General features: G+C 41.0%; 1 protein-coding gene and 1 non-coding gene across 2 annotated transcripts in view; both read left to right on the top strand.

Annotated features, from left to right (window-relative positions):
* The window catches only part of LRP2 (LDL receptor related protein 2), a 194161-nt gene that overhangs the window by 153954 nt on the left and 14445 nt on the right, over positions 1–25762 (top strand). Inside the window, exons 55-69 of the mRNA XM_045780260.2 lie at positions 39–235; positions 930–1175; positions 1862–1984; positions 2990–3109; positions 4625–4741; positions 5432–5548; positions 6633–6770; positions 8398–8520; positions 11949–12077; positions 16751–16882; positions 17987–18118; positions 19827–19970; positions 21480–21645; positions 23291–23419; positions 24864–25084. Of these exons, the coding sequence (XP_045636216.2) occupies positions 39–235; positions 930–1175; positions 1862–1984; positions 2990–3109; positions 4625–4741; positions 5432–5548; positions 6633–6770; positions 8398–8520; positions 11949–12077; positions 16751–16882; positions 17987–18118; positions 19827–19970; positions 21480–21645; positions 23291–23419; positions 24864–25084 (2234 nt within the window). The remainder of the gene's footprint in view (positions 1–38; positions 236–929; positions 1176–1861; positions 1985–2989; positions 3110–4624; positions 4742–5431; positions 5549–6632; positions 6771–8397; positions 8521–11948; positions 12078–16750; positions 16883–17986; positions 18119–19826; positions 19971–21479; positions 21646–23290; positions 23420–24863; positions 25085–25762) is intronic.
* LOC123783457 (U2 spliceosomal RNA) lies at positions 3922–4108 on the top strand. Its single transcript, XR_006777211.1, has one exon. It is a non-coding gene; the product is annotated as a U2 spliceosomal RNA (small nuclear RNA).

The following is a 25762-nucleotide window of genomic DNA, read 5'->3' as shown; positions in this document are numbered from 1 at the left end:
TGCTTTGCTAAGAGAAGTGTTGGATTTTCTCTCTGCAGGTGTATTCCCATCTGGTGGAAATGCGATGGGCAGAGAGACTGCTCGGATGGCTCTGACGAACCGGTCCTTTGCCCACAGCGCTACTGCCGGTTAGGCCAGTTCCAGTGCAAGGACGGCAACTGCACCAGCTCACACTTCCTGTGCAATGCTCACCAGGATTGCCCCGATGGCTCTGACGAGGACCACATTCTCTGTGGTGTGTTCGATGGCGTTATACCATCTTTGGCCCACTTCTGTAGTCGATTGTGGACAGTCATGATTCTGTGGGGATATTCTGCATGTCATAACCCCAAAACCGGTCCAGAGTCCTAGGGGAAAAGTCAAGAGCCCATCCTGTGTTTTTATAACGTTCTTAAGATACACGAAGGTCTCTACAAGGTGAATGGTTGAGGTCGATGGTGTGTGGTCTGTATCAGGGGTTTGCTACCACATGCTATGCACAGAATCCTCCTTGAGAGCTAAGCCTGAGGGCAAAAGGAGGGTTTCCCACTCATTTTAAGGGCTCTTGAAATTTATTTGTGTTTTAATTTTCAAAAAGCCAAGGAAAAAACCCTCCGAACTGAAAACAATACATTAACAACAGCAGTAAATACAAAGTTTGAGAAACATTGTCCATTAGGAGAACAGGAACGGGAGAAGGTGAACTTAGTAGGCCATCAGTGACTCAGTCTTTAAGCCCAAATTCCACATGCAAGACAAAGATATTTAAGAATTTAGGAGACAGTAATAGTCAAGAGAATAACTGACCATGTCATTGTACCGGCTGATAATAAGTGCATTAGGACGGAAGTCCTCTAAAAAGAAATTACAATCAGGCTCTCCAAGATCCAATAGTGTAAATCAGGAGCTGCTGTCCCTAACACCTCACGACCCAATGCCCCTCCTTGCAGAGCATCACCGCTGCGAGTCCAATGAATGGCAGTGTGCCAACAAACGTTGCATCCCTGAAGCCTGGCGGTGTGACTCAGAGAACGACTGCGGGGACAACTCAGATGAAGACGTTTACAACTGTGCCAGCAGGTTGTGCCAGCCGGGCTATTTCAAGTGTGCCAATAACCACTGCATCCCTCAGGAGTGGAAGTGTGATGTGGACAATGACTGTGGAGACCACTCGGATGAGCCCCTGCCCGAATGCCGTGAGTTCCTGCGGGGGGGGGGGGGCATTCATGAGCAGGAGCAGGAAACAGGAGAACCTGTGTGGCGTGAGACAGGACAGGGAGGCCCCTGCTTCAGCCCCATGGCCGCCTCCCTCTGGGCTCTCCCTGCTAACTCTGGCACTACAAAGCAAAGTATAGCTATGTGGTCTGCAGGTCGAACCAGACCCTGTTCCGAAAGGGGCTGATTCCTCCTCTCCATACCCTGGATATCTAACGCTCCCGAGTATGATTACGAGAACTTACATTTGTGTATGTCTAGCACTTTCCCATTTGAGCCTCAGGGAAACACCGTGCGATAGGGAATGTACATGTTACCAATTCCCATTTTCCAGGTGAGGAAACTGAGGCTCACCTGAAGAAGTTTGTCACATTTCTGTTTAGTAGTAGAGCGCTGACACCCAGGTATTTTTTGCTTCAAGCCCAGTCCTTCCCCTCCCCCGCCCCCTGTAGTTCTGTAACAGAAATGAATGATACTGAGCTAGGGAGGAAACTGAAGATGCTTTCTGCTTTTGGTAAATAGATCACACCTGAAACAGACACATGTTGCCAGCATCAATCCAGTTGGTAATTGTTACTCCTAAGCACCACGTCCTTCATATGACAACGGGAAGGTGTCTTTTGGACTGAGAATTTAGTTCTGACTTTGCTCTTTCCTCTCTCTTCAGTGAGCCATCGGTGTGACAACCATACAGAATTCAGCTGTCGAACGAACTACCGCTGCATCCCACAGTGGGCTGTGTGCAATGGTGTTGATGACTGCAGGGACAACAGTGATGAGCAAGGCTGTGGTAGGAGGGGCTACAAGGGAGTGGGGGAGGGGCAAGAACGGGGAAGTGTAAGATGCCCTTTGGGAGATGAGAGTGCCTTTCCCATGTCCTTGTTCCTCCGTTTACCTCTGAAAAAGCATCATCTAGTGATTTTTCTAGTAACATGTTACTTTTTTTTAGCATTTAGCTAATTGGAGTTTCATTTATATCATCTTAAATGAAATCCCATCCCAAAGGATGCTGTAATTGGGGAAGATGTTATTAAGATATTAGGAACTTACATAATTTCTCCTAAATATAGAATCTTTATTCACACTTGACAAGTTTAAATTGTGTAATTTTATAGATGGACTAAAATTTGATGGAAGGGGGCAGAGAAAAGATTTGATATCTATCTCTAAAAAGAATAATTCAAAATCAGGATATTTCTTATTTGGAGATTTTCATATTCTAAATGTCTCTTTGGCCATATCATCTATTAGAAAGCTGTGAGTCACTTTGGCAACATGGAAAGAACCTAGGGACAAAAGGCCAAATGAATTAATAGACTCTGACAAGATTAGCCATATACTCTAACTTGAAACCCGAATGTCTGTGAGTGCATGTGTTAGGTTTAGTTGGAAGAGAGTAAGGAAGATAATGGGTTATTTTAACACTGAATTTAATAGCACTGAATTTAATCAACTGAAGGCAATGGGATGGAAATGTTCTATTTGCTGTTGGCGTCACTTAATCTTCCTTTCCAGGTCTTTCTTGCAAATTAGAAGCCAGATGCCAATTCATTTTTTGAGCAGTTTCTATAAAAAAGAATGAATCTAGTTTGAAGCTGTTTAAAGTTTAAGTAGGGTAGGTTCAGGTTAGCCAAAAGAGAGAATATTGTCGGTGAATGCTGCTGGCATTCCTCTCTCTGGGAGCTTTGAGACTATGGTAGCATAATTCTCAAATTGTCTCACAAGAAAGCCAGTGCTGCCTTGGCATTTCTTGACCTCCAGCTTCTGAAGTCTTTGCAATGACTGTGCTTTGTAGAGGAGAGGACATGCAAACCTTCCGGGGAATTTCGCTGTAATAATCACCACTGCATCCCTCTTCGCTGGAAGTGTGACGGGCACGATGACTGTGGAGATCACTCAGATGAGGAAAACTGCGGTGAGTGTTCAGGATTCTGCCATCTTTAAGTGCCACCAGAGCTGTGCTTCTGTTCTTTGTCCATAATTCAGTTGTCGATGCCATTCATCCTCAGTGGGTAGGATGACAATTACCCGATCTCTTGCATTCTGCTGACTGGTACATTTCCACTTTTTCTTTGACTAAAGACAGAAGCATCTCCCTTTAAGATGCTTATTACGAAGTTTTGGGAGAAGGATGTTTACCCAAGTATATGTTTGGTTTGTTGAATTTGTTTATATCTAACTTTTTTCCTAAAAAGAATATAAGGCCACTTGTAATAGAGGACAATAATAAGATAAAGAATAGAAAGAAAGAAATCAGGACCAAGAGAAGTTCAGGAAGGAAAGGTGTTAACCCAGCGACCTTGCTTCTTAAGTGCTTGCCCCCAAATGGTCTTAACAGTGGAGGAAAGATCTTGTACTTAGGATTGTCATCCTCCCCACCTTCCCCCGGAATAACTGACTATTTTAAGAGGGCTAATGGTTAAATGACAGGTCAGGTTTTAGTTCCTCTCTCTCAGTGAAGGTGCTGACTACAAGGAATTGGACAGGGAGGTCAAGGAAAAGAAGCCAAAGGTTGGGATCACATCAAACTAGATAGTCCTGAATAACTGGATATATTTTGAAAACAACTTTAATGAGACCCTGCCCTGAACATATGTCATTGATTCTTGTATATGTCAATTTCAGATAGATTAATATGGAATACAATCTTTTTTTTTTTTTTAAAGTAGGCTCCACACCCAGGGTGAGGCTTGAACTCACAACCCCAAGATCAAGAGTCGTGGGCTCATCGCTTCTCGGCCTTTTGACTAAGATCATGTGTAGTATCTGTTCTTATCAGTTTAAAGTCTCATACGTCCTCTGAGGACAATATGTTAAATGGATTTTTGGAATTAAGAGATGGAATAGGAGCTTGCTCCGTCCACTCCACACATTGACTTGGTATTGTAGTACTTCCAGGAAAGGTGCATCCGCCGGGGGCGGGGGGGCGGGCAGGGAAGAGTCCCATACTCTACCAACTGAGCCAGCCAGGTGCCCTGTAATACGGAATACTTTCTAGCTTTAGTCACTTTTTTGGAAGCAAGAAGTGATTGCCATTTTCCATAGGCAATTGAGAGAATTAGGATGCTGATTACACCTGCAAATATCAGTTGGCTAAAACTTAACACAAAAGTGTGATCCAATGGAATTTTAAATTTGAGAAAGTTCATGTTTAATCCTATAGGAGGTTATCTAGACTATCATGAAGTCAACAATTAAGATTAAATAACCTTTGGAGAAAACTCTTAATAAAGGCCATTCTTTACATTCTTAAAAATTGAGGTAGGAGGTCTAGTTTTGGAGGACAGACAGTCTGCCTGCCCAAGCAGATGGCTAGGACTTGGGACAGAGGAGTGCCTGGCACGCTGAGGGTACTCAGGCCAACTGAGAAGTTTGTCTTCTGTGTGTGATTCCTCGTTCCCACTGATGGCTGGGTGGCTTTCCTTTGCAGTCCCCCGGGAGTGCTCGGAAAGTGAGTTTCGATGTGACGATCACAGCTGCATTCCCTCTCGATGGGTCTGTGACCATACCAACGACTGTGGCGACAACTCAGATGAGCGGGACTGCGGTAACTGTCAGAGCTCTTTTAGAGGCTTACCATGGGGTGCAGTCAGCGTATTTGACAGAAGAAGGGACTTCAAGTGAGAGTTTGTACGGTTTTTTTAGAGTAAAACAATTTTTGTGTAATTTATGCAGTATATAAGCCTTAGCATAACACAGTACCTTCTGCTCTGTATTTTCTATGCTTTATTCTTAACTTACAGCAGTAAGTAAGTCATAATAGGGGAAAGCGGCAAGAGAGCTTTGAAAATCTCATTTTAACTTAAATATTTCCTAGGAGCGGACTTGAACCTGCATTGACCTTCTAAGCAACAACAACAAAAGCATTCATTTTTCCTACTGTTGCCCAGAAAGTGGCCCTGCAGGATATATTTCTGTAGCTGTCTTGTGTAAGGTCAGGGCATTAGAATAGGGATCATAAACCCCAACTGATTTTTATAGCTCTTTACTCATGAAGGCTTGGGCCTGGGAATTCAGATTTCCGAGAAAATGCTGGCGATTATGTATTAGGGGAGAGCGTTTCCCCACGTTGAATGGGAAAAGCATATTTTTGGAGAGTTTATTCATACGTAACCACAGCTGTGCGTTTGCGGTGAGCCAGTCACAAGGTGTGGATAGGAACGTGATGAAATACTTACTCTGTTCCGTGGGTCTGAGAACAACAGGCCCTACTGCAGTGACAGTCTTTTCTCTTCAGAGATGAAGACATGCCAACCTGGATATTTTCAGTGTCAGAGTGGACACTGTGTGTCTGAACACTTGACATGTGATGGAATTGCTGACTGTCTGGATGCCTCTGATGAAGCCACTTGTCGTAAGTGTCCGAGCCCCTGTGGCACTGTTCGTCTGAAATGTATGCATATGGCCTTTTAGACCCCGCCTCTCCATCAGCCACCACTTCTTACATGAAAAGGCTATAGGGATTTTCAGTTTGGCATTCATTGGTAATTATCAGTTCACTTGGGGTCTGAGTTACCATATCCAAATAGTTCCTAGTAGTCATTCAAGTACATTTCAGTAACAATACTTTTTTTTTTTTTTAGATTTTTTTTTTAAAGATTTTATTTATTTATTTGACAGAGATAGAGACAGCCAGCGAGAGAGGGAACACAGCAGGGGAGTGGGAGAGGAAGAAGCAGGCTCCTAGTGGAGGAGCCTGATGTGGGGCTCGATCCCGTAACGCCGGGATCACGCCCTGAGCCGAAGGCAGATGCTTAACCACTGTGCCACCCAGGCGCCCCCAGTAACAATACTTTAAATAGAGAATATACTAAATATCTGTACTAACAAAAATAGTTACATATTATTGCCTATGATACAAATCATTACTTGGAAAAAAACCCTCAGGTAAATAAGAATATTTGAGCATGAATAGATGGGTATAAAGAACTTGGATTGGGTATTAGAACATACTGAATTTACAGCATTAACATTTTTCTAAATTGCATGATGGCATACAAAAAGTTTAAAAATGAAGGTCGGTATGATCATTCGTATTTTAGTCTCTGTGAATCACTGAATAAATATTACCTGTTGTTGATTATCCATGATGGGTATTATTAATGATGTGGTTGCCACATATTAAAACCTGGTTTCAAAGAAACTATGTAAATGGATGATGGGTAAGGCCAGTGCTGACCCAGCTGAAGAGCTGCCCTCGTCTATAAAGAGAAAGTCCAGTGCCATCTACAGAATGACTCATGTCTTTGAAAACTGGGATTGCACAATGGTCGCTAAGAGGTATTCCATCATAATTTCATACAGCGGGAGGCAACAGTGCCTCCTGAATAAGGAAGAGAAGGCTATAATGAAAAGAGCTCAAGGACAAATAGCAGGCTACCTTTTCAAAACCAGTAACTTTTTCTAATAATTTGAATATGTCTCCTCTCCACCAACAGCCACTCGCTTCCCCAACGGTGCATATTGCTCGGCTACTATGTTCGAATGTAAAAATCACGTGTGTGTCAGGGCATCTTGGAAATGTGATGGGGATGATGACTGTGGCGATGGTTCTGACGAAGAACTTCACCTGTGCTGTAAGAAGAGGGAGATGAAGGGCGGGTATGGGAATGGTGTCATCTGGCAAGACCTCAGCGGTTTTTCCGTGGAGCATGTGATGCCGGAGGACAGTGGACAATGTTTGAATGGATGCATGAGCGGTATCATTGTGATTTTATTCGGTCTTCTTTTCCAGTTCGCTCTTCGGGACATGGGATTGTTAGGCAAACATTCATCCCTGTTCATTTTTAGCCCAAGGATTTGACAAAAATGCCATGTCAGTATTTTCTTCCCTTCAGAGAACTTTAGTTAGGGCACATTATAGTTTCACAGTGACAGCTCCACATTTTTCTTGCCACTTCTTTTCTTGTTAGGAACTGACCATGTTTTGTTTCAATTTTAGCTTGATGGACCTTGAAAAATATCTTAAGCATGTGTAACTTTCAAAGAAGTCTTTAGGAAGTTGCTCCTTCTATGAGATAAAGTGCCCACAGCCCCATTAAAAAGTGGAGAGGCAGAGACACAGCCACATTAAAAAGTGACCCGCACTGTTTTATAATGTTGCACGTCTTTCATAGCAAAGAATTCCTGCAACAGTTCTGTTAACGGTACTTCTAAGAATCAGCTCTTGGATCTGACTTTTTTACCCCTAACCGACCTTATTACAAGTTTCTCGTTTTGCTCCTGTGTGTGGTGTAGTGAGGCAGAAGGAAAATCAAACAGCCAGAGCCTTCCATGTAGAAGAAGAACACACACGTGGGTTGAGTTTCCCCAATTTCTGGTACCTGCACAGAGGGCCATGGCCCTTTACCAACCAAGTAAGGGACCTGGGTTCTACCTTTGGGTTCCTCACAGGTGCGTAAGCATCAGCTAGAAGTCTAACTCTGGACAGCAAAATGAGTCAGAGTTTGATTGTGAAATAGCAACTTTCAATGTAAGAGGTGAGGGAATTCAGGAAGGAAAGTCTGTCATGGGGTGAAATTTCATGCTCTGGAGGGTCAGTGACAACTGCAGTCAGAGAGACAAACAGTGGCCTCCTTACTGTTAGGATAAGAGTTCATGTATATGGTCCTGCCAGCCTCTTCAGCCTCATAGATCGTCATTGTCCCCCTCATTCCGTGCTCTGGCTACAGGGACTTTGATTCAGGTCCAAACTCCTGCTATGCTCCTTCCTGACTCCAAACATTGCCCAGCCTCTACTTTTTTTTTTTATATTTTTTATTATGTTATGTTAGTCACCATACAGTAAGTACATCATTAGTTTTTGATGCAGTGTTCCGTGATCCCCAGCCTCTTCTGATCCTTCCTCCCCCGGATCTACATCAGGTCTCCCCAGTAGATGCCATCATAGCAGGTCCGGTTTGTGACTCTTCTTACAATTGTAATAGAGCGGTTGGTTAATTGGCAGAGTCTGTTTCCCCGTTGGCATGAAAGTTCTGTGAGGACAAGGACTGTGTCTTTCTTGTTTGCATTGTATCTGGCTCCTAGCACAGTGACAGACGTGGTGTGTGCTAGATACTCAGGACGTATGTGTCAATTGGCTCATTGGATGAGCAGATGAGGGATGAGTGGGGCGAGCCCGGTGCTGGCACGGGGGCATTTTAGATATTGATGCTTACATTCTACTCTCAACTTGTACTTTTGTTTTTCCATCTTTCCTTCCAGTGAATGTTTCCTGTGAGTCACCGTACCGTTTCCGATGTGACAACAATCGCTGTATTTATAAACATGAGCTGTGCAACCATGTGGACGACTGTGGAGATGGAAGTGACGAGAAAGAGGAGCAGTGTAAGCAAAAGTGAAAAAGAAGAGGGAAAACTAAGGGCCCCAAGTTGTCTGCAGTTTGCAAAATGTCCCTCTGGGATTTCAGTTTCTTCTGCAGAGGGCTGGACCTATGACTGCAGATCTCCATTGACAATTGTTGACAGACATATAAACACACATGCTCGTCTTATGTGCCCCTTCCCTGCTTATGCCCATCTCATTGGAGCAAGTCCTCTAATTTTTTAGTCTTTGTTTAAATATTTAATAAGCTTTTTTCGAGAACATGAGAACAAACACTAACTGCTAGTTGACTCACGCTTCACAAATTCATGGTTTATTTATTTCCAAAAGTGAGGTTTGGTCACTCTTCAGCCTTGAGTTACTGATTGTTAATCCAGGTGTGTGAGCTTCCGAATGCTCAGCTGAAATGATCACATTCAAAAAAGCAGCACCAGTGTGAACAGAGCTGGTCTTACATGCATCTTTAAAATGGAAATTCATTTCCCAGTAGAGAAAAATAATGGATTATTTTAAGATAGAAGTTGGTGACATTGAATGTTTTAGATATTGAAAAATATCTGTGCTTTCTCCTTGTGAGGATGTTTTAAAATCTATCCATTGAAGGGGAGAGTTGATTAGTATTTGGGGTAATTTACCTAGAGAAAAGTCAGCGAGAAAAATGATTTCCCCTGACTCCAATTACTTTTTTTTCCTAAAGTGATACTCTTTGGGAAAATTTAGATAAATGGTTCATTTTTCTATTTTCCATCCGTTGTACTGATGTGGCCTTAGAAAGCTCACTGCCAGCTCTCCGACTGGGAGGACTGGGGGTCGGAGAGAACTAGGACACTATGGCAGTGCTCAGGCTTGTAATTGTTTTATGGTTTTTTGTGGGGGTTTTTGGCAGAGGTGAACCTACGGTTGTAACATTGTTCCTATGTTTATTTGAGGCATGGCACAAAAGGATGAAAACCAAGAAATAAGATATTTTAAAAATTTTGAGCAGATTTCTCCTTCTCCCCTTCTCTTTCCATTTCCCTTACTGCTGTTGCCATTTTTTTATGGAGTAAGAAAATTGTAGCATGTGGTCAGATCTGCGAGTGGATAAAAGGGGCAGTATACTTACTCTTCCCAAAGAATAGGATGTTAGCCAAAGGAATCACTGCTTGCCATCACAAAAGACAAACTGCAGCATTTCGATGGCTTAAAGTAGCAGAGGTTGAATTTTTTTTTTTTTTAAGATTTATTTTTTTGAGAGACAGCATGAGGCAGAAGGCGGCAAAGGGAGAGAGAAACCCCAGCAGACTCTTCACTCAGCACAGAGCTCAATGCAGGGCTAGATCCCACAACCCTGAGATCATGACCTGAGCTGAAACCAAGAGTTGGATCCCCAACTGTCTGCGACACCCAGGTGCCCCGGTGGCAGAGGCTGATTTAAAATTGGTGACGGTCAGGCCGTTCTCTTCTGTCCTATAAGTATGCCGCCTGCAACACATAGTCTTCAAGGTTGCTGAGGCAGGAGAAGAGAGCAATGAAGGAGGCACACAGGTTCTTAATTTCCTGGGCTTGGAAGTGATCCTGCTTGTGCTTGTGGTCCTTTGGTTGGAAGTGGTCACAAGGCCCAATCTAACTGCAGGGAAGTGCATGGATGTTTAATGAATACCAGTGGTTTCTACCACAATTTACCCTTGTGTCACTAAAAATCCATTTACACTTTCCTTCCCGTGCGTAGAACACCCCGAACCTGTCTCCAAGGGACATGACTCATAGTCCCATTCAGTCACTGAAATCCAGGAGTTCCGGATGATAGGCTGCAGTCCTGTCAGTTGCAGATCTGGTTCCTCTTGGTTTGAAGGAATATAAACTAATAAACAAGTTTTATTTATGCCCCTCTGCCCCCAATAGATAGTGGTGGATCAGGGGAAGCATAATAGAAATATTCCCACTGGGCAAGAAAGAATGAGAGACTGGTCGCATTCACCAGTCTGGAGCCGTTCTGGAGCACCAGTGGGCTCGGGTGATACATGTTGGTGCAGGACAGGCCTGATTTATGTCTGTTGCCCTGGTGGAATTATTAACAGCGCCCTTCTACCCTCAAAAGCAAACGAGGTGGAGAGTAAACTCTATGGTTACCTTATGCAGACTTGTGAAGCCCACTCCAGTGGGGAGTGGAGGAGATTCACTGAAGGTCATGGCTCCGTTCTGCAGGGAGTGCCTGTGTCCATTGCCCCTCCTTATCTCTGACTCCACCCCCTGGGACGGTTTCCTCTTCTTTTTTCCTCTTCAGCTGAAGAGGGGACAGGAGAATAAGCCCTTTTTAGGAGCTGCACGGCTTTTAGCCACTCCCTGCTTGTAGGACGTTGGGGGCCCAAGGCTTTCTTAGAGTCTTAGTCACAGTATTTTGGTTTATTTGGTCATATGTTTCTCTTGAAATTGAGCAGACTTTTCATCCATTTGATTTCAGTCAGTTATAAAGGTCAAGAACCTCAGATAGTGTTTCTTTTGAGACACAGTTTTTGAATCTGCTTTATTTCTGTGCTTGTTTTCCTCATGTACCTTTGTCTCAACTGCTCATTGGGCCATCTAGAAAAATTGATGGGTAGTCATTTCATCCAACTCAGAGGTTTTCCTGGTTATTTGTGTCTCAAAGCCTTCTACATTTCAGAATCTTACTGTTTGGGATCTGAATGCAGTCAGCTTCTCCCACACATCAAATTTCTGGACTTTCTTTTATTTCATTCTGCTTATAAATCAACCGGCTGTTCCCTGAACCTTTCTCTGACTTGTACTCCCTTGCCAAACTCGGGTAATGGCAAGCAATGCACACTAACGTTCTGTCTTCTCACCTCTTTCCCTAGGTTGACAGTTTCAGTAAGCAGGTGGTCTGCCTTCCAGTGTTTCCCAAGTGACACTTTTACCAAAGGCTTTGCCTTTGCATAATATGGGTCTCCATCTTTCCTGTCTCCAATATCCCTTTCCTCATTGCTTGCCCCCTGACTATGAAGGCAGTGCCCCATAACTTAGGTTTTGTTATGGAAGTACCTTGCATATCTACTATTCAGGGTAACTCATACTACCTCTGCACCCAACACATTTCAAACTCAGCGGTGGTCCCTAATGAAGACTTACTTCTCACCCAAGTAAAGGCCAGTGCAGGTTGTCCAGCCCCTCTGTCGTGTAGCTAGGCCACCTGAAACAGGTTGCTTCCAAGGTTGCCAAAGCAGGGAGATACATGAGCTTTAATTGCTTCAGTGCAGAAGTGACACATATCACTTCCTACTCACAGCCCATTGGCCAGAACTAGTCATGTGGTCCCAACGTAACTGCAATGGAGGCTGGGAAATGTAGGGAAGCACAGGCTTTTTGTGAGCAATAACTATCCGCCACAGAGGGAGGCATCTTGTTGCGCAGAAGAGAAAGTTTTGACTTTAACTATTGTTCTTAAATTACAGGTTTAGCTTCGACCTCTAGACCTTGTACAGAAAATGAATTTAAGTGTAGCAATGGACATTGCATTTCACAGCATCTTGTATGTGATGATGTCGATGACTGTGGTGACCATTTTGATGAAACGGGTTGCAGTAAGTAAATATTTATTATTGTATTTCATCGTACTAACTCAGATTTACCTAATGAAAGCATGCAGTCACATGAAGTAGATGGTAACCACATATTTCTCTTCAATTTATTTTGTGCTCTGAACTGCAGTCAAGCCTATAGCTACCTGTTACTGAGCATTGACTCTATATCAGACATTGTGCTAAACACTACATGGATTATCTCATTTTATCCTTGTAACAGTCCTACGAGCTGGGTAGTATTCTCTCTCTCAATTTTTAAAAAAGATTTATTTATTTATTAGAGAGAATGGGGGTGGGGAGGGGCATAGGGAGAGGAAGAGAGAAACCCAAGCAGACTCCGTGCTGAGTGCAGAGCCCGACGTGGGGCTCCATCTTATTATCCTAAGATCATGACCCGAGCCGAAACCAAGAGTTGGACGCTTAACCAACTGTGCCACGCAGGCGCCCCTCAAATATTTTTTAATGAGGAAACTGGCTTACAGGTGTGAAAAAACTGCATGTCTTTTTGCCATCAAGAGGCTGAGTGAAGATTTGAATTCTTACCTGCCTAACTCCAGTGCACCTCCTCTCATTAACTAGTTGCCTCCCAGCACCTTAATGCTGTGTATATTGTTTATTAGTCTGCATATTTTCCCCCTTAAGCCAAATGCAGTATCCTTTGGCATGTAGGGGAAAATCTTTTAAGGGGAGTTGATAAAGATGGGGATGTCATGGGGGAGCTCAGAAGGAACATTTATCTTTATTTTTAAAGTAGAGGGAGACTTTGTGTAGGAAAAGGATAATGAACACAATCAAGGGGTGGTTCTAATTCAATATTGTGATGGAAATGTTGGAATGGCATCTTAATAATTCATACCTTTTTAGTCCTTTAGAGTTCTTATGAAATCCTTGCACATACATTATATAATTTGTCACCAGGCAAACCCCACTGGGTTGCAATTATTATGTCTCAGAGAGCTTAAGGAAGTTGCCTGAGGTCATACAGAGTGGCAGAGGCAGAATTTGAATAGTCCTGTGACTCCAGATGAGGAAAGCTGGCCTCTAGTTTCCTCAGCCACTAGCTGTGCCCCTTTGAGCATCAGCTGACCTTTCCAGGCCTCAGTTTCTTCATAGAAAAAAAAAGTTCTTCGAACTCTAGGAGCCCATGACTTAGTCATCTTAGTTAGCACCACACATTTTCAACTTGGGCTTTGATTCCTTTTCTTCTGAGACACCCCAAGGATTTCCTGGCAACTTTTCTCCTGGGTGAATTACAAAGGAGAGTCAATAATTGGTCATATTGCATTGATTTGCCCTTTATTTCACACACTTTCCTAGTGGGGCTTGGAATTTTTGACATAACAGTGTGACTTGATTAAATATTTTAAAAAGCATGAACATGACATTTGCAAAACTGGGTGTTAGATTTGAGTCTGGTGCTGAGACTGATAAGTGAACAGTTCCAGGAGTTTGGAGTATTTTCTAGTTGGGCTTGGGTTAAACCTTAGTTCCTCTTTTAGTTGTCATTTAAAAAGCTTACATTTGACTACAGTACTTTTAATTCAGATGACGTTTGATTAAAAGTAGGGTTTATTTAAAGAAAATAAGTAGCGTAGATACTAATTTAAGTACAGGAGGAGCATTTCTTTTTAGATATTAAGTGAATAGTGAATCAGTCTTACTGCTGTGGGTCAATAATTGGAGACATGGAGTTCTTATTTATTTGGTTTGTGGATTCTTTATTATTATTATTATTATTATTATTATTATTATTGTTATTATAGAATTCTTATTTAAAATACCAGTTTTTGGGTGCTACTAATCCACTTGCCTTTCTTTTCTTTTCCCTGTCTCTTCTCCTTCTCCTATTTATTTTAACAGGATCTCTGAGGTGTTCAGGGCATATGTTTGCTTTTTAAAAAGTACTTGAAAGTCAGGAAAGGAAAGGCTTTAATATTTTTAGAGTGTCATATGTTTGGGTTTGGATATATCTGTTGTTTGTGGGTTAAGATGGTGATTGTTATCGAAAGACGTAATTCCTCATATTTGAGGAAGGATCTTATAATGTTTTATGGTTTCTGCTCTTGTTTGAAGGACTCTTGCTTCATCAGAGTATAACTCACTCAGGGGAGCATTTGGTCCAGAAATGTTTAACTCCTGGGACCTTTAGTCATGTTACAGATTTTAGAGCTGGGAGGAGATTATAGAATGTAATTATACACATGAGACCCAAAGAAGTTATATAACTGGCTTAAGGCTATCCAAATTAATAAAAATGGGTCACATTTATTAACATTGTAGAGGAGACATCACTACCAACCTTACAGAAATTTTAAAGATAATAAGGGAATAGTATGAGAAATTTTATGTCAACAAATTAGACAACTTAGGTGAAATGGCCAAATTCTTAGACAAAACAATGAAACTGACTCTGGAAGAAATAAAAAAATCTGAATAGACTTATTTAGCAATGTGTAGTTCTTTTTTTTTTTTTTTTTAAAGATTTTATTTATTTATTTGACAGAGAGAGAGGCATTGAGAGAGGGAACACAAGCCAGGGAGTGGGAGAGGGAGAAGCAGGCTTCAGGGAGCCCAATGTGGGGCTTGATCCCAGAACGCTGGGATCATGACCTGAGCCAAAGGCAGATGCTTAACGACTGAGCCACCCAGGCACCCAGCGATGTGTAGTTCTTAAGAGCTAAACTAAAGTTTTTGTGTATATAGCTTTGAAGTTTGAACTTCAAGGGCTTTGAAGTTTGAACTCCAAGGGCTTTGAAGTTTGAACTCCATTGAACTCCATTGAACTCCGTTGAACGCTGTTGTGCTTTATTTTGTGATTACTTTTCTTTTCTGAAACTCAATGTTTTCAGTCTATTTGAACCATGTATACTTAAATAGTTATCATACCCTTAAGGGACCCTCATTTCCTACTGTAGGAGACAAATAGATAGAAATCTATTTTGCTTTGGAAGAATTGAGCCAGTAGATACTACAGTCTCTTTGGCTAAAATATTCAGAAGCCTGTGACCAAGAGACATTTCATTTGAAATGCAGATAAAGCTTAAATCCTTTATGGAGATAACCACCACCCTTCCCACGCCTTGGCCTCCATTATCACTGACTAGGTATGTTCATCTTTGTCAGCTTCCTTGTAAGACCTAGGTTTGAGGGTAGATGGAGACTCAGGATAAAAGAAGCAAACTTAACGATAATAGCAAAAATGAAAGCCAGATGGCTTCGACAGATATTGGCAGAGATAAGAACTCAGGCCAATGATGAGCAATGAAATGTGAGGATGGAGTCTGAGCTGTTAAAAGTCTGCCCTGGAATATCTGGACCCCAGAACAGCAGGGATAACAAGGGTCATTCATGTGAACCCTATAAAAATGAATTTTGAATTTTGTTGAATTTTTGTTGAATTTTTTTCTTTGTCTTGTGAAAGCTGTAAAATCCAGAAAATATATTAACATTTCTTTGTATTATGAAAGCTGTAAAATCCAGAAAATATATTAACAATCCAAAGTAAAGATCACTTGAATCCCATAAGTAAAAGAAAACTAATCTCAAGTTTGGTGTACTTTGATTGTCTTTTTTTGCACATACATGTGCAAAAATAATTTCTTAGTATTAAAAAATTTAAAGACATATTGTATATTTAGCATTACAATCTTTTCCTCCATTTTTGTTATAGATATTTTCCATGTCAAAGTATCATTTGAAATCATGAATTTGAATGATTGCCTAGCAATCCATCATGTAGATAATCATAACTCCTTGATTGTAAGATGCATGTTTATTTTCACATTTAAACAACTCTGAAACAAGGGTAATTCTTCAATTGATAACATGCGATAGTGTAAGTCCCAGAGGTTTTCTCTTTTAGCATTACGTAAGATGGTGCATCAATGGTGTCTTACTTAGATTTGATAAAAACCAGTAAACCATAATTGCTCAAGTTGTTTTCAAAATTTTATTATCAACAATTTATAATCCTTAAACATAAATCATAGTGCACATTTTTTACTCCTTTTGAGGAAAAATGTATTAACGTGGAATAACTGGATAATAGAGCATGAATATTTTTAAAGTCCTTGGTTCATACATGTTGTTGCAAAATTCCTTTTCATGTGTGCCACTTCATGGTTCTTACAGCAGTTGTATGACTAATAATTATATGCATTTTACTGTGCCCTGGCCAACATTCGATACATATGTGTACACATATCTCAGTTGGTCTTCTTACACCTTTATAATTTCCTCCTATTTGTTGTGTTGTTCTAAACTGTATCAGTGTCCTTTATTACACATATAATAGGATATATATTACATATATATCTATATCTTTATATCTATATCTGTATATCTATATCTATCTATCTATCTATCTATCTATCTAATTCTGGAGTTGATGGTTACAGTTGTGAAGAGCACCTGACTTCATAGTTCTGGACTCTGGAATTGGATGCCCCAGGAAGCCTGGCAGTGCTGAGTATAACAGGAAGATTGCCTCAAGGATCTAACATTATATACAATTGTATAAATGGCATTCACCCCATTAGCAGATATCTGAATATACAGAGGCCTTCAATCCTCTACAAGGACTTATGGAAAGGGGTTATCTGGAGATGTCCTATAGTAGTAGGCTGTAGATAGGTTTGTACCTTTCATTTGTAATGCTAAGATTGTTTTTCCAGATACAGGAAAAGAAAGATCATGTGCAGAGAATCTATGTGAACAAAATTGTACCCAGTTAAATGAAGGAGGCTTTATCTGCTCCTGTAGACCCGGGTTCAAAGCCAGTACTTTGGACAGAAACTCCTGTGACGGTAAAGTATATTTCCTCCAATTCCCATTAGGAGATCCTCATATTTTTTAGGTTCTCCACTCATTCCCTTTTATTAAACCATTGTTAATTCCTTTAATGAGGCTAAATACTAGTTCTGGCTCATTAAAATACCTAAGTGCACCAATAATTATACTGTTAGAGGGTGATGATCAGTTCTGAATGAGAGTGTAAGCTGTACTTTCATGTTGTATATAACCAATGATGACAAATGTTAAGATTTTGCTCGTTAATTTCTTGGGTCATGAAAAAAAAACAGCACTCAGGGATGCCAGTTTTTTTCCATGTTCTCTTGCCAGTCCTTAGCAGATGGCTAGGCAGATAACTCATCCTCAGTAATGTCTGCAGAATGGATAAGATTTACGAATTCTTCAGGAATGATGACTGCTTATTGTATCAGTGTGAGAGATCCAATTTTTAAAAAATAAGCACAAGTTTTACTTTCTTCATCAAAGTCCAAGCACACATATTTATTACACACCTATTTATGCCAGACAGAAGTGAGATCTAAGGTATGGAGTTGCAAGGTAGTTTATCAAGATGATAAGGAATGCGTCTGATTTTCAGTGTCCTTCATTATTTGAATTTGCTGCTTCTAACTCGTGATGTGTCATACTCAAATGATTGAGACAGTTCTTTTGGAAGCTGAAACTTAAGAACTCAGTGAAGAAACCAAATGAATGAGTCCCTTTCCTGAAGTTAGTTAGGCCAAGGGAAGTGGTACCAAACAGCACCAACACACTGCTGCTTTCCAAAAGTGAAAATTTTGCTCTGCTATTGCACGGAGTCAGTCACTCTGTTACAGTTGAACCCTGTCTTCATTGCTTACTAGCTTTGGGACTTTGGGTTTAGGAATGGTCTATATTGCAGAGTCATTTTAGAGAATTAAATGAGGCACAAACATGAAAAGCATGTGAAACAATGTCTGAAGGTTAGTAAGTGCTCCATGAATGATGGCATTATTGCCTCTCTTCATCTGCAGCCTTCTTAGGCTTCATTGCTTATGACTATGGATTTAAACAGGAGCAGGGCCTCGAAGGAATGGTTGGGAGCAGATGTTACATATTTGCTTTTATTTTATCTGCAGACATCAATGAATGTGAGCAATTTGGGGTCTGTCCCCAGAACTGCCAGAATACCAAAGGAAGTTATGAGTGTTCCTGTGCCAAAGGCTTCAGGTCTGAGAGTGACCAGTATGGAAAACGCTGCGCAGCTGATGGTACGATGGGTTCATGTTGGGATTAATCAGTTGACTTTCAGAGATATATATGCTGATGAGTACAATATACCAGAAAGTAAACCTTAGACTGTCAGAGTCTTATTTTTAATTCACCAGCCACTTCTGTTCCAACGCCCATCCAGGCTCTTCTCTCTCCTCTCCTTCCAAATTCCAACAATAACTGCAATCTGACAACAAATATGCAGGAATTAAAATAGGAGTCAGTACTATGTATTATTCTGGGCTTAGCCTCTTGTCCACCTTGATAAAACTTCAAAAAGTGGACAAGATGTCACCTTCCAGAATATTCAGACAACAAAAGCTTGTCTATCGGGTCGTGGTCAACAGAAGGAAATTAATGAAGCCCTCCGGCTCCTACTCCAAGATCAAGGTTTGAGGCCCTGTGATTCAAGATGGATCACAAAAACAGTCACATGCAGTCGGGGCAAATCAAGGACATTCTGTTGATAAATCTTTTTTATTGTTCATGGGCTGCCGATCACAGATAGAGAGAGTCTGGCTCATTTATAACTTCAGTCATTAGTTCTACATTTTAGGTTAATGCTGGTATCTCAGAGTCAGACCTGATAGAAAGCAGTAATAAGTACTAGATAGAAATGACAAAGGAGAAAGACTATGTGGCAAAAGTATTATATAGTCCAAATTTCCAGAGGTCTGATCTAAATCAGCACATCCCCATCAAGGGGTTTAGGTCTTTACAAGTCTTACAGATTTGAATTTGAAGTTTGTACGAGAGTTTAACAAACTTGGTAAGGAAATAACATTTTACTTTGCAAATTAAGGGTAAAATGGCTGTTCAATTTCTTCATACAAATTGGGCTTTTAAAGCATGCATCTGACTAGCATACTTAAATATTTTACCCCCCAAACATTTTTGACACTGAATGAAAACTAGGGTAAAGGCATTTGAGCAGTTGGTCTGGTAATTAGGCAGCAAATTAAAAACTATTTAAGTCTTTTAACTAAGGAGATGACTGAAATAAATGCCCGTAGTCATATAAAACACAATGTCAAGACAGAGGAAATATATAAAGTGAACTTTCAAAAGTTAGTTAAATGAGATTCAATTGACATTATGCAAGTAAATTAAATTTAAACATTCTAGACAAAGCACCCCAGGATGAGTCACTATTGAAATAGCTGCTCTGGGTAAGAACAAGAACAAACTGTTTTTGTCATTAGCTGGAAGATAAATTGAGTCATGGAGCTGATTACCTGCTAAAAGAATCATAAAATCTGTCAGTAAAGAATAAGGAATGAGGACATCCTGGTAAACTTTTAGTAGCACTCTACATATTGTATTTCTTCTGTGAGATTGTCTGCAATCTTGTCTGTTTTACTGTCAGTGAATTAGGGAAAAAAATCAGTGGAAAAGAGGACACTATCTAGGAGTCTCAGTCTTGTCTTGTTCTAAACCATTACCCAACAGAGGACCAAGAATAAAGAACTGATAACATCCCTAACAGAAATACTAACCTTCCACCTGAAAATGGAGACGGACTGTCCACAGTCACAGGTTTTGCACCCCAGTTGGATATTAGTTCTATTGATTAGCAGAGGTAGTCAGATTCCTATAAAACATGTTTTTTTAAAGGTGGGAGTATACTTACTATTTTATATCTACTTCATTTTAAAAAGACTTCCGATAGAATTCAAACAGATGAAGCAGCCCTTGTCTTTTTTACAGGTAACCCTCCTTTGTTGCTACTGCCTGAAAATGTTCGAATTCGAAAATATAATCTCTCATCTGAGAAGTTCTCAGATTATCTTGAAGGCGAGGAACGTATTCAGGCTGTTGATTATGATTGGGATCCCGAAGGCATAGGTCTCAGTAAGTATGAACTTTGGCATCTGTCATTGATATTAATTGAATTAATGGAATTAGAAGGTGTTAAGCTTTGGAGAATCTGTTTTTTAATGAGTGAATTTCGTTGCATGCATGGAGGATAGAGCTCCTCCTATCCAGCGTGTTCTGGACACCTTAGCTTGGCCGTGTGTCCCAGCAAAACCTTCTCAACTTGCAACCAAACCTTCTCCCATCTCTGGGGATTGTTTTTTTAGGACCACCTCATATCCCTTTGTTCAGTATCTCTTTGTCTTTGTTCACGCAGGGATTGTTCTTCCCTATCACTGTACGCTTCAAAATTTCTACTCAGACTTCAAAGACTCAGTTCAAATGTCACCTCCTCTGACATCTGCTGTAATCCTTCCTGGGCGCAGTTCCATAATTGCTCACTCGTGAGCCTATAGTGTTTTATACATGCTTTTACTAAAGCACGTGTTACATTGAGTTATAGCCATCCACATCATTTTCTCCCTGTGCCTTAACCATGAGCTCTTTGGAGACAGGATTGAATCTAATTCAACTCCACATGCCAAGCGTCTGATCCAGCCTCTGACCCAGCATCTGACCCAACAGCGTATGTGATGGTTGCTTTTGAAATTTAGTTCAATGAGTGAAAATATGAAAAATGTTAATTGTTGAGACTTTCATGGCTCTGTGGGGTGTGTGGGAGATGGTAATGGGGCAGGAATCAGAAAACTCATCTTCTATGCCTGTTTCCCTCATTGGTAAGCTTTATAACTTTTAATAATCGTAACAATTCTCTGGTTCTCCATTTCTTATCTTGTCTGCCTGCCTCCCTCTGAGAGTTCTTTGAAGATCAAATGAGATAACAGATGTGAAAATGCTTTGCAAACTATTAATAATTATGCCATGTAAGATTTATTGTGGCTGTGTTTTCACACTTACTTACATGATGGAATAAACTTTACAAGAATGGCAAACACCTACGAAAGTATATGCCTTAAAAGTTGCAGTCTTCCTATGCTTTTTAAGATGCCTGCTGGTGACTAACATAATATAATAAAAATTATTATAAAAAAATAAATAATTATCCCAGGGGAAAAAAAAGATGCCTGCTGTCCACTCTCCTTTAGTGTATACACAAAATAGGACTTCTCATCTACATAGCTCCTTTACTGCAAGTTATTGAACAGCCTGCCCCTGGTTTATCTATACATTTCATTTTGGAAACTAGAACTTGATCCTAATGAGAGTAAATAGGCTCTTGGCTGAAATGTATTTTAGTAAGTTACCTTGAAATAGAAACAACTAAGTCAATATCAGTAAGCTATCAGTTGAAGTATTTGTAGCTAGTAGCTCAAGTATGATGTCTTGAGGTTTGATCAGATCAGTGTAATTGAATTATTAGTTTTATAGGAACAATGAGGAAGTAGAGATGTCAATAAATGAACAGTAGTTCACCTGATTAGACCCCAGTTCCTCCCTTACCTGATGTTCTTGACATGAAACTCAACTGTGTGTCTTGCCTTGCAGGTGTCGTATATTATACTGTGCTAGGGCATGGCTCTGATTTTGGTGCTATCAAACGTGCCTACATCCCCAACTTTGAATCTGGTACTAATAATCTTGTGTCAAAAGTTAACCTGAACCTGAAATACATAATGCAACCAGATGGATTAGCAGTGGACTGGGTTGGAAGGTAAGTATAGCCACATCCCCCATCTGTCTATTCTATTTTCCTGTCCAGACCACCTACTGCTTGCCCATGGCACATGAGTTAAGCTGGTCCAGATAAAGGTCACAGTACTGGTGGAGCTGGGTGTTGCCTGGGCTTGCCCTACCCAGCCCCCCCGCAACCACCTTTGCTTATCCTGAGGTGTCATATAAACATTATCATTTCCTGTATTCTGTGTGTGCCATGAAAAAGTTTGGGAAAGCACTGAGGTCAAGATTTTGTATTATATCCAGGAGAGCATTCTTGCCAACAGAGTTGGATTCCCAAATTAGATCTTTCAGTATGGCAGTGCTGTTCATTTTGTGAAGAAATGAAACAGCGTCCCAGTCCTACCAGTAGGGCGGTTGAGATGAAACATTTTTCTCTATGGTAATTATTTTGAGGAGCAGCAGTCCACATCTTGGGTTTTTAGCAGGCTGTATTGTCTGAACAGACTGGAAATTGGACTCTCCTGTTTAACCTTTGAGTTCGAGTTAATAGTGGGGTCAGCTTTGTTCTGCTCTTTTAGATTTCCTAGAACCCCAGGGACCAGAGCCAGACATTTTGTATGATCCCTAAATAGGAACCTTAAGTAGGTTTATTATCAGGGAGATGCCCGAGATGCAAACTGATGTGGAAAAGTTCATAAGCTTCTTCTTCAAGGAAGAGCCTTGCATCTGGAGTAACATTTATGGGAAAGTGAGTATGTTAGGATCAGAGCTCAAACATTCATAGAATTCCCCATGTCCTTGAAAATGAATGGATAATGAAAAAATGTTTGAGAGGGAAGGCTCAGGGGCTTGTTGCCTTCTGGGAGAATGGAGAGTCATTTGCAGCATAAATTACTTTTCACCTTTTAACAAACTTATCCAGCGCTCCTGGAAGACATGAACATTCCTGAAGAAGTTAATTAGGTCCCCGCTGTGCCCACAGGCTATCAGGGCACTCATTACAGAATTTTCTGTCAGGAATCAAGGACTTGGAGAGTCAGTAACTTGAAACTCTAGACTTTAGCACTTCCTTCTGAAAACCAACCAACCAGGCAACTCATGTTTGAAGTTATACTCCTTCCTCAGCCTTCATGAACGAGCGAGTGAAGAATCTGATGGAAATCTTTCTGTTCATAAGGGACTGGTACATGCAGCCCTAGCAGTGGAATAGGGCAGGATGGCCTTGCCGAGTTCGTTATTTTGGAAAGGCTGTTTCCACTCATCCTTGGAGCTGCTGCTGGATTGCTGTTGATGCCAGGGGCGCTCTGGGCTGAGCAGAAGCAGACTCACAGGGCAGTCAGAATTAAAGGGCCAGCTAACTCGTGCCTTATGACTTCCACCTGGAGGTAATGTCTCGTAGCAGTGCCAGCTGTGAGGTCCATCGTCATCACTGATCCTGGCTGATCAGGCAGGAGTCCCCCTCTATCCCTTACTCTTCCACTCGTAACTTCCAAAGACCCTTGGCTGAAGAGATCGAGGCATTCCTGAGAGAGGGAGACTCTGCTCTGATCACTGGTATCTAAAGTAGTTGTCTTATTAGCCCCAGCTTCCAAACTGAAGGCTCTCATCTTCAAACCTGTTCCCCAGAAGTGACCAGTCGAGACTCTTTCACAAGTATAACCTTGTCCTTTTAAATTCAGGCATATTTACTGGTCAGATGCCAAGACTAAACGGATTGAGGTGGCTAAACTTGATGGGAGGTACAGAAAGTGGCTGATTTCCAATGGACTGAATCAACCAGCTGCAGTGGTTGTGAATCCCAAACTAGGGTAAGTACTTGAAGGAGTCTTTTCATGTTCTAGATACTTTCCAGTGGATTGTCAAAAATTAATATCTTATTTTTTCCTAATTGTACTGAAATTGTCCTTGGACTATTTGGAATGGCATCACTGACTAATTTAAAGAATTGTAGTATGCCCTAAAGATCATTTAGGACCATCCAGGCTTCAGACTGATACTGTGTAAGGGGAAGCCTTCTGGCCACATTTTTTCTATAACCCAGTTTGTCTAAATTCCACACATTTCTCAATAGAATTTAAGGGTTGGTCTCTACCTGATGATTGGTTTAGACTAGAGGCTGCGAAGTGGTGGCTGGTAGGCTCAGTATGGCCTACAGACATATTGGACTTGAACTAAACAGAGCTTTAAGGTTTTTAAAACTTAGTTACTGGGGCGCCTGGGTGGCTTAGTCGTTAAGCGTCTGCCTTAGGCTCAGGGCATGATCCCAGGGTCCTGGGATTGAGCCCCGCATCGGGCTCCCTGCTCTGCTGGGAGCCTGCTTCTTCCTCTCCCACTCCCCCAGCTTGTGTTCCCTCTCTTGCTGGCTGTCTCTCTCTCTGTCAAATAAATAAATAAAATCTTTTTAAAATTAAATAAAAATAAATAAAACTTAGTTACTAACCTAAAACAATTTTTTAAGCTATATTTTTGGCTTGAAAAATCAGAACAACTGAAAGCACTATGTAGTCATGCCTTTCTTTTCTTTTTCTTTTTTTAGAGAGGGAGGAAGGGTGGAGGGGGAGAGGGAGAGGTTTTCATGCCCAGTGCGGAGCCTGGTGCGGGGCTCGATCTCACAACCCTGAGATCATGACTGGAACTGAAGTCAATAGTTGGACTCGTAACCAACTGAGCCACCTAGGTGCACCAGTAGGGGTGCCTTTCTTGATACAGTATTGCCTGGAACTTCTAGATAGGGCTTTGCTCTCACCATCACTTGATGTTCATAACTGCCGTGCTCCGCTCATTTATCTTGCCTGCCTGGTCTTTTCCAGGTATTGGAAGTGGTGTCAGCCCTGGTCTGTGCAATTCTTCTGTAATTATTAATTGGATGCAAAATTTTAAAATTGGAACTCTTATTTTATTCTCTGATACATCTCAAGCACAAGCAGTGCTGCTAACACATAAGGCATTCAATAAATATTTTATGAAGAATGAACAGCTTTTGTGCTTATACATTTTAAAGTGTCTGAATATATATATACTCGATCAGGGCTGGGCAATTTCTATGGAGGGAGTTTTCAGGAAGGATCGAGCACAGATGCACTGGCTCCTCCTTTTCTCACCCTGTCTCTAAAGTAAAGTGTAAAAACAGTGTCGCTTAGCACCCAGACCTCTGTGACAAACAGTTGACTTCCTGGCTGGAAGTGCATGCCCTGCTTCAGCGGAGAAGCCTCACTAGATGAAGTGTTAAAAAGAGAAAACCTTCTGTTACAGGCTTATGTACTGGACTGACTGGGGCGGAGAACCTAAAATCGAGTCTGCCTGGATGGATGGACAGCATCGGAAAATCCTGGTTCAGGAGGACCTTGGTTGGCCCACAGGCCTTGCTATTGATTATTGGAACAATGACCGGATCTACTGGAGTGACTTCAAGGAGAACAATATTGAAACTATAAAACATGATGGGACTGATAGGAGAATCGTTGCAAATGCAGGTTAGAAATGGGTTAGGTTTTAATATGTTCTTATATAATCAAGAAATATATTTCTAGAGTTTGCCCATTTTCTCCAGGAGGGACCTGATTTTAGGTTGGTATAGGTTCTTAGAAAGTTCTTAGAGACCACTCCCTCCAATCCCCAGCTGCTGATTTAAATGCAAATGAATGCGTTAGCAATAATTAAGGTGTTTTTTTTTTTTCCTTTTAACATAATTTTTAAAAGGTGCTCTTAGCAACAGATACTGAAATAACTGAGTTTCCTGTTAGGTTGGCCTGATGGAGTGGCATTTCATGTGTAACCAGTGGAAATCCATGTCTCACCACTTCTAGACCCATTTGTTTTTATTACGCTCAATTGTTCATTATGTAAAATGGAAACATCTAGAAGGAGAGAAATATTTTGTTTTCTTATCCAGATTTTGGCGGAATTGCAACAATCCAGTAAATAAGAGCTTTATATGATAAGTGATGTCTTATGTTCGAAGAAAAAAAAATAGAATCTCTGCCATCCAAATTGTTGTCCAAAAATAAAATTAAATCAGCAACTTGAAAGTGAGCAGATTCTCTATAATTGTTATCAACCAGTAGGCACAAACCTAGTTTAATGTCTACCATCTTGCTCTCCCAACATAGCACACTTCTGTGGTCACATGTACAGAAAGTCTGCCTGAATGT

The sequence above is a fragment of the Ursus americanus genome, chromosome 1 (genome assembly GCF_024610735.1).
Source record: "Ursus americanus isolate L20-20 chromosome 1, mUrsAme1.1.p, whole genome shotgun sequence".
Taxonomy (NCBI): domain Eukaryota; kingdom Metazoa; phylum Chordata; class Mammalia; order Carnivora; family Ursidae; genus Ursus; species Ursus americanus.
The sequence above is the reverse complement of the archived record's forward strand: the minus strand, read 5'-3'. Positions and strand labels throughout refer to the sequence as shown.